This window comes from Felis catus, chromosome C1 (genome assembly GCF_018350175.1).
Source record: "Felis catus isolate Fca126 chromosome C1, F.catus_Fca126_mat1.0, whole genome shotgun sequence".
NCBI lineage: Eukaryota > Metazoa > Chordata > Mammalia > Carnivora > Felidae > Felis > Felis catus.
The window spans coordinates 31,322,440-31,338,759 of NC_058375.1; the positions used below are offsets into that span (position 1 = coordinate 31,322,440).

At 41.2% G+C, this 16,320-nt stretch overlaps 1 protein-coding gene across 1 annotated transcript in view; it reads left to right on the top strand.

Moving 5' to 3' along the window:
• Positions 1 to 15,636, top strand: part of SMAP2 (small ArfGAP2) — a 48,648-nt gene extending 33,012 nt beyond the window's left edge. The window contains exons 3-10 of the mRNA XM_023258523.2: positions 646 to 731; positions 1,704 to 1,782; positions 5,193 to 5,279; positions 6,312 to 6,393; positions 7,639 to 7,748; positions 8,556 to 8,721; positions 9,180 to 9,496; positions 14,268 to 15,636. Coding sequence (XP_023114291.1) covers positions 646 to 731; positions 1,704 to 1,782; positions 5,193 to 5,279; positions 6,312 to 6,393; positions 7,639 to 7,748; positions 8,556 to 8,721; positions 9,180 to 9,496; positions 14,268 to 14,393 — 1,053 coding nt within the window. The 3' untranslated portion in view covers positions 14,394 to 15,636. The remainder of the gene's footprint in view (positions 1 to 645; positions 732 to 1,703; positions 1,783 to 5,192; positions 5,280 to 6,311; positions 6,394 to 7,638; positions 7,749 to 8,555; positions 8,722 to 9,179; positions 9,497 to 14,267) is intronic.
• Positions 15,637 to 16,320: the final 684 nt, after the last annotated feature.

The following is a 16,320-nucleotide window of genomic DNA, read 5'->3' on the forward strand; positions in this document are numbered from 1 at the left end:
ATAAGAGGTTATTCTTAACCAGAAAATGGCTTTAGAAATTAGACTGCTTTTATTGATTCAGTGAAAGTCTAAAAGATTAGTTGTATTTTTCAGTTACACTTTATTTTATCTTATGGAGGAAATTACATGCCATAGAGGTATTTGGGAATTTGAAGATTTAAAAACTCTCGGGATTTGTCCCTCACAAGTGCTAAGGAATCTATTTCAAAGGCCTCATGGGAAACACATTTATTGGTAATAAAGCTGAATAGATTAATTAATAGTATAAACTCAGAATTGTAGTTATTGCCCAATTATTGCCTGCCTGATTCGATACTGATTATTGCCTATCAAGTAGACATTTTGATTGGTAGTTATGTGTCTTGGGCCCTCAAATGGGATCTTGAATTATTACTGAATTAAATGCATCTTGTCAGATGAATCTTTCAAGAAAAAGAACTCGGGGAGAGGGGTGGGAACGACAACCAAATGGTTGGCAAATGGTTGGCAGTGGAGAGAATGGTGTTCTGGAAATCAGGTATGCACGTAGATCTTGGTTCTGCCATTGTTTGGTTGGTCCTTCGGTTGTAAAATGCTGCAGTTGGGTGAGTTTTCCAGTTCTTTTCTCATCTGACATTCCATGTGTCCCCATCTCTTTGATTGCAGTGCATGCAAGAGATGGGGAATGGAAAGGCAAACCGACTCTATGAAGCCTATCTTCCTGAGACTTTTCGGCGACCTCAAATAGACCCGTATCTTTTTTGGAGCAACTTAGAAGGCTGAGTGGTATTTTGGTGTTTGGGGAAAGTCACACAAGACTCAAGCCCCGTGATCTGACTGGGCCGTCTCTATGTGGTTTAGACAAAGTCTTTCTCTCTTCTCTCCTGCCACCAACACATACAAAAAGCATATGTGTACTTTCTGATGTCGGAATGGTGCTGTCACATGGGGAAGATTCATTCAAGAATTAAGACTGCAGTAGTTCACTGAATTCTCCCACAAAGTGACATCTCTGATAGTCTTGGCATCTCTGAAACTATTGTGTGCTGAAAAGAGTAGATTACTGTGCTGTATTGAATCAGTAAAACTACCATTCATTTTTAAATGCCTTTTCTGTGTCCTGTGTGAAAGAATTAACTGTTACTGACCAGCTAATCAATAACCTTCTTCCCCTGTCAACAGGGGACAGCACCCTACTCACAACACCAAACCCCCTAAAGGCAGTGCTTCTCAGATGTGGTTTGTAAACTGTCTCTCTAGAGTTTGCCTTTTGTTGGGTGCAGGTGGAACCTGTTAAAATGTAGATTTGGGGCCCTGCAAAAGATATGCAGCAGAATCTGGTAGTGGGGCACAAGAGTTAATAGCTTTAAGGGCACTCAGTTGCCTTTGTTTAAGGCCTATTGACCTAAGGGTTTTAAAATAGATAATTGACTGCTGTACCAGTATTCTAGAAGAGCCACAGGTTCCTCTGATGTCCATATGAAGAATAAGCCCATTTGCTGCTATCATTACCCTGAAGGAAAGTCATAGGAAATGGCAGTAACGGTGAAGGAGGCATTGTAAGGTTTTGGTCGGGGAAACTGCATGTGAAGAAACAGGAACCATATGGAGAAACCAAGAAGGAGGGAGAGGGGAGAACAACGTTACACTGAATACAGATTGACCTATTGTAGTCATACTGTGGGAAAGATTTGTTTGACTTATCCTTAATAAGCTTTCTGCAGAGCTGTCGAGGGATTTATTCGAGATAAATATGAGAAGAAGAAATACATGGACCGAAGTTTGGACATCAATGCCTTTAGGGTTGGTTATCAAGCTTTGTTCATAATGAGTAGTTTGCTTATTAATCAGGCCAGGGAAGAATTTGAGAAGAGCCACTGAAATACCCCAAAGCCATTTTTAAAAAGTAGAAAAAAGCCAATTATTGAGTCAAGACCATGAAATATGGAGCAGACTTCTGCATCAGGGACAGATAGGGCAAATCATTAGTGAGTTCTTTGCCTTGATCTGTATTTAGGTGTTAGTGATTCCCACTTCCAAATTGTTTCTTCAAATGGACATATTAGGCATACTAGATCAAACAATAATATGTGTAAACATGTGTGTGTATATATGCATTTTTTCTGTAAATGACGTCAACAAAATTAATGAAATCACCAGAGTTTTTCTTCAGTTTGCCCAGCATGTATTTCCAGTGTGTTGATGGGCTAATTGCCAGTGGGACCCTGTTCCTGAGAAGGGTTTTAGGAGGAGACTACTAGTTGCCAAGCTCGCTTTCCATCCTAGGCATGTGGTTAGAATCAAATACGATGTCTGACAGCTAAGGTAAGTATAATATACAGGAGGAAATACAGCATGGTTTCTGGAAGAAGATAGGTCTGACTAATGACAGCTAAAGGAGAACCAATATAATTATTTAGACCTAAAAAAACTTTTGACAAGATTCTACAGTAAATTTGCTTAGGAATAATTGACTATTTCTTTGTCTGCAGAAGTATAGAGAAGAGAGTATGGGATTCTCCAGCTCTCGCACGCATGAGCCCTGTCTGTCTATCTATCTGTCTGTCTGTCTATCTATCTATCTATCTATCTATCTATCTATCTATCATCTATCTAGTTTTGCCTTTTAATGGGGTTTGTATAGCCCGTGAAATCACTTAAATTTCCACAGGGCTCTAAGTCCTTCCAGGCAATTTAAAGTTGAACTAATTGGAACATACTCCAGATTGATGTTTAGGGTTTGTGTGAAAAGGGCCATCAACTTGTAGGTGAGTTTCAATGTAGGCAGGGAAGTGCAAGGTAATACATTTAGTTGGGTAAAGATGATTCCTTCTGAACTCAGTGTGAGGGACTCTTACTTGTGGTCATCCAGAAAAGGAACCTGGAATTTATCCTAACCGTTTCAAGAGAGAATTAACCCAGTGTATAGCCACAGCTTGGATGGCATCATCAAAAAGAGTTTGGAACCAAGCACACACATCTCCTTTTATTTGTAGAAAACTATGGTCTGCTTAGCTCTGTTAATTGTATCAAAAGATAAGAAATCATACAAGGTCAGAAAAGAGTATCTGAGACAATCCAGAAGATGGGGGAGGAGGGAAGAGTGGCCGTATGAAGATAGTGTTCATTCATAATTATGTTGCTGCTGTACTGTACCCATGTAAACAGCCCGTTTTAATCATGGAATGTTTTCACTTAGGGAGGAAATACCTCCTGTTTACCAAAAATCTATTCCAAAATTTTTTTCTTTGATGTACTTAGTTTTAAAAATATCCTTGTGAAGATTTATATGCCAAGAATTAATATTTGCTAAGTGAAGACAGTATCAAGTTGAAAAGAAAGTGGTTCTGTTAATTAAAGAGTATTATTTTTAAATGGTCAGAGAAAGCGTTTTTAACTTTGAGAAATTAAGTGTTCTGTATTAAAACATTGCACCATGTGTGGAACAGACATAGCCACACGTGTTCTTTTGTGATTAAAATATCATATTACAGATAATATGAAAATTGAAGTGGAAAATCTATGCCTACTCTTATCATCTTTACCAATGATTATCACCTTGGTAGTTTCTCCTATGTAGTTACTTTCTGGAGGCCTAATTATAATAGTTATATAGATTGCCTACTATTTTCATTCAATTTAGCATATCATATGTTTTTATGTACTTATATAGTGTTCATAGCTTTTAATTGTTACATCCTTCAGTGAGTAACTAGCCCACAGTATATTTTACCATTTTCCTTCTGTGGAAGAGACAATATAGGAGACAAGAGAGATTGTTTAAATTTTCCTTCAGCATAGATAATTCTGGGGTGAACTTCTTGCTGCATAGAGTTATATTTCCATATTTTGGATTATTTTCTTAAGATACGTTACAAGATACGGTATTATCTAGGTTGAAGGGCTTCAGTATTTGTCTCTTCCTCCTTTTGCTAGTATACTTTCCAGAAGTTGTACTGTTTTATACTCTGTTCTCAGCGTCATGTAAGAGGGCTAGTTCATCCATATCAACATTAGGTATTACTGAGATCTTTCTCCTCTCAAAAAAGTATTTTAAACTTCATTTTTTGATCATAGGCAAGGCTGAACATTTTTTTAAATGTACTTCCTTTTATATGCCTGTCTTAAGTTTACTCTGTGGTTTGTTTTTTTTGTTTTTGTTTTTGTTTTTTTGCATTTAAATGTTAAAAATGTGACAACATTTATTTGCTGTTAAAAATGTGACTAATAACATTATAGTCTATGAGAGCATTATGAAACTGCCTCTGGAAGTAACAGAAACTGAGACATTCTAATCTTTTATTTTTGAAGTGCTTTTGGTTTTATTCAGGACACCCTAAAAGGGATACTTTAATCCTTTTGCTCTTTTTTTTTTTTTGCCTTATTTCCTTGATTTTTGTTTCCCTAATCCTTAAGCTTGAAATTACAGTTTATTTCCTGACTTTTAAAAAAGGAGATAAAGACTGAGAAGACTTATGATTGAATTTAAAAATCCTTAAGCTTGAAATTACAGTTTATTTCCTGACTTTTAAAAAAAAGGAGATAAAGACTGGGAAGACTTATGATTGAATTTAAAAACACAAGGGAGAGAGTGCCTGGGTAGCTCAATTGTTTAAGCATCCGACTTTGGCTCAGGTCATGATCTCACAGTTCGTGGGTTTGAGCCCTGCGTCAGGCTCTATGCTGACAGCTTGGAGCTTGGAGCCTGCTTCGGATTCTGTGTCCCCCTCTCTCTCTGTCCCTTCTCCACTTGTGTTCTGTTTCTCTCTAAAAAATAAATGAACATTAAAAAAATAAATAAAATCACAAAGGATATCTGTCAAGTAAGATGAACATGAACTTATTCACTGTTGTACCAAGGTGAGGCGACTCCCCTCCAAGCATGAGCAAGTTAAACTTGAGTCACAAAGGGGCAGCAAACTGGTAAAACGTTTTTGACTTCTATAGATAGCCTAGACTCACAGTTCAGGAGTCACAAATGAGTTAGACAGAATGAGGAGGTTCTTAATGGTATGTGAAAGATGTCTCTTACAGCACTAAGGCTAATGTGGAAGAGGCCAGCTCTCATGCCCCATATGAAGAAACCCCCAAGTTTGTCAGACCCTGCATCCGTTCAGCAGGAATATTTTGTGTCCTTTTTGCACATTTGGAATTATAATTTTCAAACTATTAGTCACGTGTGTTCTTTGTCTTGTTTTGTTCAATCATTATAGAAAGAAAAAGATGACAAGTGGAAAAGAGGGAGTGAACCAGCTCCAGAGAAAAAAATGGAACCTGTTGTTTTTGAGAAAGTTAAAATGGTAAGTGGGAAAGTCTTTGCACTGGGTGGATGACCTCAGGTGTGTTTATATGTGGAGGGGAGGGGTAGGAGGCCTTCTGGTGGGTGGGATGTGGTTGATAGCATACTGCACCACTTTTCCTGGGGCCCAAGGGTTCCACATTTACATTAGATTGCCTGCTGCCATTTCTGCTGCTTTCCCATTGTCTTCTTGCTGCCTCAGCTGCTCCGTGACACTTCTCCTTGGGGCTGGTTGGGAGTTTGGGAACTGCATCTGCCCTTCTGAGCAGGAGACACGTTCCTTGCCGGAATGCCTAGGCTATGTGATACCTTCTGAGCAGATGCTACATTAATCTTTCTCTCTTTAGACCCTCTCTACCTCATTTTAGAGGTAGAGTTTAGAACAGTCCAGAAGCCTGGCCGTACTAATCCATTGCACTCCTCCTTGTATTCTTGCTCTGTCATATTGAAGTAGACACCTTTCTTTTTTCACAGGACATTGTGGCTGTAGTAGTAGATACCCTAATGTAAGAGCTTGGAATCTTGGGAGAGAGGACTTTTTACTATTTGCTTAAGGAAGAGTCTTTTATCATCACTCTGAGTCGCACTGCCTGCAGAACACAGTCCTTAATGATATTGGCAGAGTGAATTAGGTAATCTTTAAACTGATCTCCCTTTTGGTATCAAAGGTTTTCTAATCACTGGGAGATTTGTTGGCTCTTGGCTCTTACACCGTCAGACACCCACCTTTGTTCTTGGCTTTTCCTGGGACCCAAACCTGCTGTTTTGGTTGGACCTCCTGGTGTGGTTGTCTTGGTTTCAGAAAGCCAAACGAGCACAGACGATATTTTTTTCACTTTAGGCTTGGTTTATGCACTCGGACTTCCTGACTTGATTCTTTCACCTGACACTTCCTGAGTTTTGTTTCTTTGGTAACCCTTTGAATAACAGCAGCCATACCACAAGAATACCTGTGGCTTTACAGTGAAGAGGGGGAAAAAAAGCATTTCAAAAACACCTACTTATTTCTTTCTTTAACATATTTTCACCTTAGCCACAGAAAAAAGAAGATCCACAGCTACCTCGGAAAAGCTCCCCGAAATCCTCAGCACCTGTCATGGATTTGTTGGGCCTTGGTAAGAGTCAGACTTTTTGGGGCGCCTGAGTGGCTCAGTCCATTTAAGCGTCTGACTTCGGCTCAGGCCATGATCTCACGGTTTGTGGGTTCAAGCCCCGCATGGGGCTCTGTGCTGACAGTACAGAGCTCTCCCTCTCTCCACCCCTCCACCCCCCCCAGCCCAAGATTACTATACTACTCACTCTTTCTCACTCAAAATAAATAAATAAACTTTAAAAAAAAGTCAGACTTTTCCACTCCCATAATCTTACAAATTATGATGAGTTCTCAGTCACCCTGGGAAGATAAGTGGAGATGGGATTCTTCGGTTTGTGTCTTCATCATTTAGATTGTTCTCTCATGTTTTTCCTGTTGTTTTACGTCTGAGCAGTTGTTCTAAGAAGTGTTTACACTTTTCAGAATGACAGTATAGTGTCGTGGTTTAAGAGCGTGGCCTTTGGAGTCAGAGGTCCATCTCTCCACTTGCTATCTATGTGACCCTGGGTAGTTTGCTTAACCTCTGAACAGTACTTTCCTAATCTGTGTCTGCAAAGATGATAACAGTCTCTACTTCAAAAGTGCTGGAAGGATTAAATGAGATAGTGCCTCTCAAGCTCTTAGCCTCTTTCTCACCTGGCACATACTAATCATTCAGTAAAGGTCAGCAAGCTTCACTAAAGCAGCCCCTGTGAGCCATGCCCCAGCTCTCTCATTTTTCAGGTGCAGCCTGTTTCTGAGGTGGCCTGTTATTACCTGTGTTTATTTTTCTCCAAACCTTTGAAACCCTGAGCTAGCGGTTCTGCCCCTTTCAGAAATAGAGTACTCTTTACCTTTCACAGATCTGACGGCTATACTTTAGTACATTTCTGCTGATTCAGGTTATTGGCTATTTAGGTTTATAATTTCTGTACCTTTCATTTTCATTTATCTCCGAAAAAGAGATAAAAGCTACACAGCTTTACCCCTCACATAGCTGGAAGGGAGCCAGCCAGCCTGTTTGCTGTGGTGCTAATATAGCCTTCAGGCCTGGGTTTCTGCTGCCCTGTGCCTGATAGCTGGGCTGCAGGCTTCTCCGGCACGCTCCTGGGAACATAGGGTGAGGTCTTTTTTGAGAGGTCCCATCCAAGCTGGGTGGTTTCAGAAGCCTAGATTTCCAGGGCCCTGATGGAGCATAGGCCTACTCTGTCTGCTTCTCGTCTAGAATAGAAGAAAGACATGGACTTAATGAGCAGTGCTACAGGTTAGCTTTCATCTCTCTTTCCAGATGCTCCTGTGTCCTGCTCCATTGCAAATAGTAAGACCAGCAATACTCTAGAGAAGGATTTAGATCTTTTGGCTTCTGTTCCATCCCCCTCTTCTTCAGTTTCCAGAAAGGTGAGTCACGTGGGCTCCTCCGAATTAAAGAGCATTTTGAAAAGGGTAATTTTGATAACTTAGTAATGGAGCCAAGTCATACTTCCTTGGTGGAATTGGACTTCGGTTTTCTTGATTTCTTGATTCTTCCCTTAATATTGTCATCTCTGTTACAGCCCAAGATTACTATTCATCCCATTTTGTCTCCTGCCCCAAAAGAGTGAGTCCTTTGAGTGGGCTTCTGTTGAAGGTGTGTCACCTTATAAAGGCTGCTACTTTAGGTCAGCTCCTCAGCGTGAGTTACTGCCAGAGAATTTGTAGGTTTGAAAGACTTGAAACTGTTAATGACCACCATCTGTGGAATGCCTGCTTAGGACCAGGCACGGTGCTAGGTGATTTTGTATGTCAGCTTGCATATTTCTTTTATAATTTAAAATATTTACCACAAGCCTACAAAACAGGTAGTTTATTGATGAGGAAACATGAATTCAGAAAGGTTATGTGACTAGCCTCTCATTATGCAACTAGTAAATGGCTGTGCTGGGACCTAAACTCCGTTCTCTGTGGCTGCATCATTTGTAGGTTGTTTTTATTTGTTTGTTTGTTTTTCACCAAATCTGTAGATTTGTTCTGTAGATCAAAGAATTGTACCAGAACTTAACTAGCCGGTGTTTTCACATATTTGTATGGTAGGAATGTTAGGAGGCTATTAACTTGAGCTGTGAATTCTTATTGCAGATGTTAGAAGCGGCAGAGAGATGAGGGAGGTCCTTACCGAGACCCCTGTGAGGACCATTCCAATTCTCCCCCTCCCCTCTTTGCCCTAAGGTTGTAGGTTCCATGCCAACTTCAGGGAGTGCTGGCTCTGTTCCTGAAAACCTGAACCTGTTTCCAGAGCCAGGGAGCAAATCAGAAGAAACAGGCAAGAAACAGCTCTCAAAAGACTCCATCCTTTCACTGTATGGATCCCAGACACCTCAAATGCCTGCCCAAGGTAGATTTCATGGGGGTGGTGGCAAAATGCCAGATAGAGACAAGAGGACTTATATGCAAGAATTATTTGTTGTAATAGGGAGCAATTGCTTTGGGGGCCAGGACGTTATACTGCAAACAAACCTGAACCTGACATTTTTTTGTGAAGCTACGAAGTGTCAGCAGATGGATAGTAATGTAACTCAGAGCCATACTCCTGTGGGGTCTGGTGTCACACTTGTGTGAAGTCTGACTCAAGGTCTGGACCTGGACCCTAAAAGGAAAGTGGCTAAGTCGGCAGCCCACTGGTAAGCTGTCGCAAGCCTTGTAGGGAATCTATTTTGCTATGTAAACGAGCATTCTGAGTTGAGTAGAAATGCTACTGAGAAATTCTAGCTGGAAAGGAGTAGCCAGTGAGAATTTAGATTGACTTTGTGCACTTTCCTCTTAAACCGATCTGTGTGTGTGTTTTCTTGGCAGCAATGTTCATGGCTCCAGCTCAGATGGCGTATCCCACAGCCTACCCCAGCTTCCCTGGGGTCACACCTCCTAACAGCATAATGGGGAGCATGATGCCCCCTCCAGTAGGCATGGTAGCTCAGCCAGGAGCTTCTGGGATGGTTGCCCCCATGGCCATGCCTGCAGGCTATATGGGTGGCATGCAGGCTTCAATGATGGGTGTGCCAAATGGAATGATGACCACCCAGCAAGCTGGCTACATGGCAGGCATGGCAGCTGTGCCCCAGACAATGTATGGGGTTCAGCCAGCTCAGCAGCTGCAGTGGAACCTTACTCAGGTAAGCTACCCCATTTACTTGGGACGAGGGTTTTTGAGCCTTCCTCAAGGCCATCTCATTTTGTCTCTTCCTTATTCTTTGAACCCTTACAGTGTAGATGAGATAGATAACGCAGAGACCTTCTTAGGTTTGCCACGCCCTTTTCTTTTCCAGATCTGCCCAATGGCAGATTTTCTGAGGAGTTCTGGGTTACTGTAAAATGAGGGCAACTGCCTAAATCTAAATTTCTCCACACTTATATTAAAACAATAGCAGAAACAACCTATACAGGCAAACAAGGAGTGCAAACAAAACCACTCATAACCCATGACTACCACATCCAGTAGACAGAATACTCCAAACTTCAAGTTACATGGTGGTGATCAACCAAATCCAGCAGAGCCATCATCAGAGAGACTTGTGTGGAAAGACGAGAAGGTGCAGGGGGCTAGAGGTGACAGAACATAGATAAAATCATCCCCTAGAAAGAGAAAGACGTATCTCAATCAGGGGCACATTGAGAAGAGGTCTGAGACTTAGCAACTAGAACTCTGGTTACGTGGAGAATCGAAAATGAGGGGCTTGAAATATACAGGGTAATAGGTGGTAGCTCTGGAAAAGTATTGCTTCAAGGGTAATGGAGGTGACTTGGAAGAGGTGCCCTTTGGGGACCTCGGAGTGAAGGGAAAGTAACAAATGAGAAGTGGAAAGAAGGAATTACAAGATGAGAAGATAAACCGTCCTCTTCCCCCTATCCAAATAATCATTTCACTGTAGTGACAGAAGAGGGCACTCTTGAACTAAGAAATCTAGCAAGCTTCCCCAAACCCCTCACACCTGGCTGTAGTATTGCTGATTCAGAAGAACAAGGCACTACAAAATAAACAGAAGGTGGCAGGTGACATTTATACAGAACTACTATGGGAAGAAACTAGAAAATGAAAGTCAAAACATTTCAATAAATGAAAATTCTCCCCCCCAAAACGGCCATGAACAGAAGAAAACTGTTACACAAACCACCAACCTGAAGGAAATGCCCTTTAATACTGGAAGGCGAAACAGCTTGAATCAGAAATGTAAAAGCTTAGAACCAAAATGGACAAAAAACTGGAAGTTGTGAAATGAAACTACTAAATTCAGGAAGTAAATTGAGAAAAGACAATTATCATAGAAATAAAGACTGAATTACAGGTTACCCAGAGGAGAATAGATTCAACTGAAAATATATTTGGCATTGAAGAAAGTCACGAAACAGGTAAGAGAATGGAAACTAAATATAGAAAGCAGGAAAATAAATCCAAGAGAAAGTGATACAGAAATTAAGCAAAGAAGGCCTAACATAAATATATTTGGAGACTGCCAAAGAAGAAAAACAATATAGTGGAGCAGAATTAATATGTTTAAATCTGTAATACAAGAAAACTTCCTATAAATAAAAGACTTGAATACAATATTGAAAGAGCCTACTGTGTATGGAAGTTGATCCAGAATGGTCAACTCTAACATACATCTCAGTAAACTTTGAGACTTTCTGGAACAAGAAAAATTCTCAGGGCTCCAACCCTCTCCTTACCACCACCCAACCCCCAAGATCTGCCATCTATAAAGCAAAAGGAACAGACTTCTAACAGCAACAGACAAAACAACAACAAGGTACTCACGTACACATGAGACAGGTATTTTATAGCTAGACAAGCTATCATCCTTCAAGGATTGAAGCTATTAAAAAAAAAATCTTAAAAAAAATCTTAAATATGTAAGAAGTCAAGACTTACAAGTCTTTCCTGAGGAGTATACCAGAAGACAAGCTTCATCCATTTAAGAGATGACTGAGGACATTTTGGCAGAAGGACCGATGGTGATTAAATATTTAATTGAGAATCTAAAATTAAGGTAATGATAAGGGTAGAAGAATATATATAGTATTCTGAACAAACAATGCAACTGAACATAATGGGAGGAGAAAGTAAGAAGGGGGAAGTAGAATAAACTGATTGTTAGGAAATAGGTGGAAGTCCAAGGATGAAATAAGCTGACAAACCAAATGGTAGAAGCTTGAGTACAGACTAAAGCAAGCAAAAGAAAGTATTAGCATAAAGGTAACCACTAGAACAAAAATGAAACTTTATAAATGCCAAGCAAATATTTTAGAAGAAAACGGAATGCATAGACTATGAAGTACAGCAAATATAATAAACACAGCAAAAATGTAATGTGATAAAATTAAGACCAAACACATCAGTCATATCAATAGGTAGCTCTTCTATGAAAAGAAAAAGATGTTTAAATTGGCTCACAGAGCAGTGGCTGATTTTACACTAGATGCAAAGAAACCCAACTGAAACAAGAGCGATTCCAAGTCTGAGAGCAAAGAGATGGGCGAAGGAGTATCGGTGGAGCAGCGTGCGTGCGTGTCCACACGTACGCATGCCCTTGCTATCTTTCTCAAGTTTAGGAGGCGATGTTTAACTGCTTTATAAAAACTGTCTTCATGCTTTCCTTTTTTTGGAGTCTGGAATCATTTATATAGTATTGGTCTTTGGAGATGGGGTGGAATTCGGAATTCCCGTGTGTGCCACTGTATGGGCCTTTTGCTTTTTTTGTGCGTACTGATTCTTTGATAGCCTTCTCTGTTCTATGAAAGTCAGCTGTGGAAAACTCTAGGTGCCTAGATTAGCCAGTGAACCTAGGGTTTCAAATTCATTTATCAAAGATTATACCAAGCAGTCTGTCTCATGACTTTTTAGTTTCCTGTTCCAGTAGTTATTTCTCCCTTGTCATTTCCTATTTTGTATGTTTGTGTTCTCCTTTCCCTTTGCCCTTGCTTTCAATTAGGTTAACTGGTGGTCTATTTTGTTAATTATATATGTATTTTTAAAACCCACAGGATTTTGTTTTATTTATTCCACAATTTTTTGTTTGTTTGTTTTTGACTTCAATTTCTGGTTTATCTCTATTGTTTCCTTCTTATGCTGTCTTTTGATTTACTTTTGCTTTTCTTTTTCTAGCTTTCATAGGTGGGATTTTAATTTGCCTATTTTCAGTCCTTCATGTTTATTTGTATAAGTAATGAAGTGCTGTGAAACTGATTAGGACATGTCAAGAGGACATATGAGCCAACTTCCAGAGGCTCCCGCTGTCCAAACGTGGGATAGTGTGAACATCCAAAAGAGTGATGCTGATGGATTATAACACTGAAGGGAAAACAAAAATCCATGAGTCCATAGTGATACATATTTTTAAATGGGTGTGGAAGAGAGAGGGAGGGAAAGCCTTATTTACAGTGCCTTAGATTTACAGTGCCTAGATGCCTTATGGCATCTAGTAATTGTAGAAAGAATAGGGTATTCACATATTCTCCAAGAAATACCCTTTAGATTACATACACATTACAGTGAAAAAAAAAAAAAAAACACAGTGGATACTACCCTAGCCAAGTGCTCAAACATCAGATTAGCAACAATGGGACAAATTAACATCATGTGCCTCCTGGTATCTTGTACTAAGAAGGACACAATATCACTTCTATAGAAATCTTGCCAAAAGTATTTAACTTGGATCCAATCATGAGAAAATGTAAGGTGAATCCAAATCAGAGGATTTACTGCAAAATAACGGCCTGGATTCCTAAAACGGTGTCAAGAAAGAAAAAGTGGTGGGGGAATTATTCTATATTAAAGGAGACAAGAGACGTGAAAATGAAATGTAACATATATTATTGTATTCATATCAAATTTCTTGTATTGTGGTTCTAGGAAAGTGTTCTTTCTTATGAGATGCCTCCTAACTTACTAAGAGATGAAACGTTATGTTCTGCAATTTTCAATGCTCATCAAAAATTCATATATATATATATATATATATATATATATATATATATATATATGAAGATCCCACACAAGATATATCTATCTCAGAGAGAAAATACGGCAAGGTGTTAACAATTGTGAATTTAAGGAAGGATATATGGGTTTCGTTATATTCTTTCAGCTTTTCTATAAGCTTGAGGTTTTCTTTAAAAAATATTGGTGGGAAAAAAATAGAACTTCTCAAGAAAAACACTTGTACAGAAATTACCAGGCTTGGGAAATTTAAGGCATTTTTCTTGATAAGTAGTTTCTTCTGTTCACTCCCAGAGGCCAGTCTTTCAGTCTCATTCATAAAGAGGCCTCAGCCCCACCCAGACCTTATTCCACTGGTTCTTTTCACCCAGCAACTTCCCTTCTCACACACTGAAGACACGTTGGTCTTTTTTCTTTCTTTCTTTTTTTTTCTTTTTCTTTTTTTTTTTTTTTTTTTTTTTGCCTTCCTTTGTTCATTCTGAACAGTCCAGTTTCTCTTTCTTTTTCTCTGTGCTTGAGCGTGCACAAGCACTTCACTGACACTGACAGTAATAACTCTGCTGGAGATAGAACAGGAGCGCTGGTCCGGGGCTCGTCTGTAACTCTCGGGGCCGGCAAGTTAACAACAGGCCCCTTCTTTTTAGGAGGAAAGACTAGAAAGGGAAAAAGAGAATAGCTTCTCACGATGCTTTTATGTTGACTAGCCCTAGGACTCCTTTGCTTCCCTGAGCACTCGTCTCTGTCAACATCTCCTTTCTGAAAAGTCCTTCATTTACGTGATCTGGAGCCCTCAAAATGATCTGTTAAGGTTCAGGGCAGATCTGTCCCATAACAGTTCCCCTTGTCTCATTGCCCCCTCCCCGCAGACAGAAGGACTCCTACCCTGTCTTTTTGCAGTAATTGGCTGCATGCCCACAGCCTGGTCTGAAAGTCTCCTCTCTCCCTTTCAGATGACCCAGCAGATGGCTGGGATGAACTTCTGTGGAGCCCATGGCATGCTGAGCTATGGACAGTCGATGAGCGGCGGAAATGGACAGGCAGCAAATCAGACTCTCAGCCCTCAGATGTGGAAATAAAAAACAAAACACCTGTATGGCTACCACTCTCCTCAGCCCTCTCTCCCCCACTTCTCCTCTTTCCCCAACTCCTCCCACCCCATCCCCCTTTCCTACCTCTCTGTTTGGTTTAGAAATTACTCAATCTGTCGTTTGGGGGTTGGCATTCTGCCCAGCCCAGCCACTTCCCGGACACGCAGGCCTCTCTGTTGCTTTATGACGAACGTGTCCCCTCGCCATCCCGCCTTCCTCTGCAGCCTCAGCCCCAGTCCTCTCCTGGCACCAGCACCTTAGGAATTGTTGGCAGAAGGCACTTAAACTGTGGGAGAAAAGTGCACACCTTTGAGTACCTTTCCCGTGAGGTTAAACCTCCTATCAGACTCTCAGGAAGGTCTGTAGGTGTTGTCTTTTAGGCAAAGAGGGGGAGGTGTAGAGGTACTTCCGTATGTGTTGCTAAGTTATTTCTGCATGTTTAAATTTTTGTTTGAAGAGGGAGGCATCATGCTCCCATAATTTATGGGAAAGAAGAAAGTACTGAAATCAAATTAAATACCCCTTGCATCTTAGGTCAGGTTGGCCCTAGCCCTGAGCTGAGGCAAACACCCTGCTGTAGGGATGAGCAAAAATACTACTCTACTTTGCCCTGAATCGAGGCTTCAGGACTCGCCGCTTCAGTCAGCATTTATTAGCACCAAAGACTTTACGAAGGTCCCACATGAGAACACACACCCTGCCCCGCCTCCATGCTACCTGCAGTGGGATCTGGCTGTATGGCTGGAGGACCAGCCCCTCCAGCGGGAATGCAGAGCTTAATGTGTGTACTGCGTGTGTGTGTGTGTGTGTGTGCGCGCGCGCGCGCCCGTGTGCGCGTGGATCCTTTCCCCATCTGCTCTGGGTGTTTTGTTTTGTTTTAGGTTTACACAGAGAGGAGTTAATTTATCAACAGCCTAAAACTGTTGCCACTTTTTCTTATGGTTTAAAAAAATTGCAGTCTCACAGATCGCTCTCTTCCTCCTCCCCCTTCTCTCCCAATCCGCCAGTCACTCTCTCATGCCTATGGTATCCCAGGCTGCTGTTTCCCCACCTTCTCCAGGTGTGTGAGGCAGAGAGCCTGGAGCTTTCCTCTCGGTCATTATTCACCCTACGTGAAAATTAAAACGAGAAAACTTTGCTTAAAAGATTTCACCTGTGGGAACCACAATTCCTGGTTGCCTTTCTCCTGTGTATGTGTAAATTCCTTAATAAATATTGCAGGGAAGGACCATTTGCTTGGCTCTTGCTGTCTATCACTCACGGAGGAGGGGGAGCTGCACCTAGGTTTTCTGCTTTCCAGGCGCAGTTCCCCCACTTCCTGGATTCTAAAAAAATTCTATGCTGGGCATGCCCCAAGGACAGGGCCCAGGCTCCGGTGGTCAGAGAGGGGACCTTTGTCCTTTGTCCAGTCGTGTCTGGAGGCGTGCGCTGAGGGAACCGTGCTTATCCGCTCCCGCTAGAGCCACAGAACACGGAACCCAGAAGTCCTTTACTCCCCAACAGATAGAGAAGCCGAGAGCCACCTCCCTTCCTCCCGCCCTCCCTTCTTTCCTTCGAGGACACCTTCTAAATACCTTCAGAGGTAATGAGAGGATAGCACAGTGGCGAAGAAAGTGAGCTCTGGAGCAGGCTGCCAATATTCATATCCCCTCCTGGGCAAGCTACCGAGCCCCTGGGTCTCAGTGTAAAGTGGAGCCAATGGTCAAATGAGGCAATTCCTGTGGTACATTCTGCGCGGCGTTGGACCCTGAGCATTCAAATGTTAGCAAGTATCGTGTGCCAGGCCTATGCTGGGCACTAACTCACTCAGCAAATATTTCATAAGTGTTTTTGCAATATGCCAAACACTAAGCAATGAATCAGTACTCCTCAATTTCATGGGATAAGTGTGGTAGGAGAGACAGAAAACAAGTAA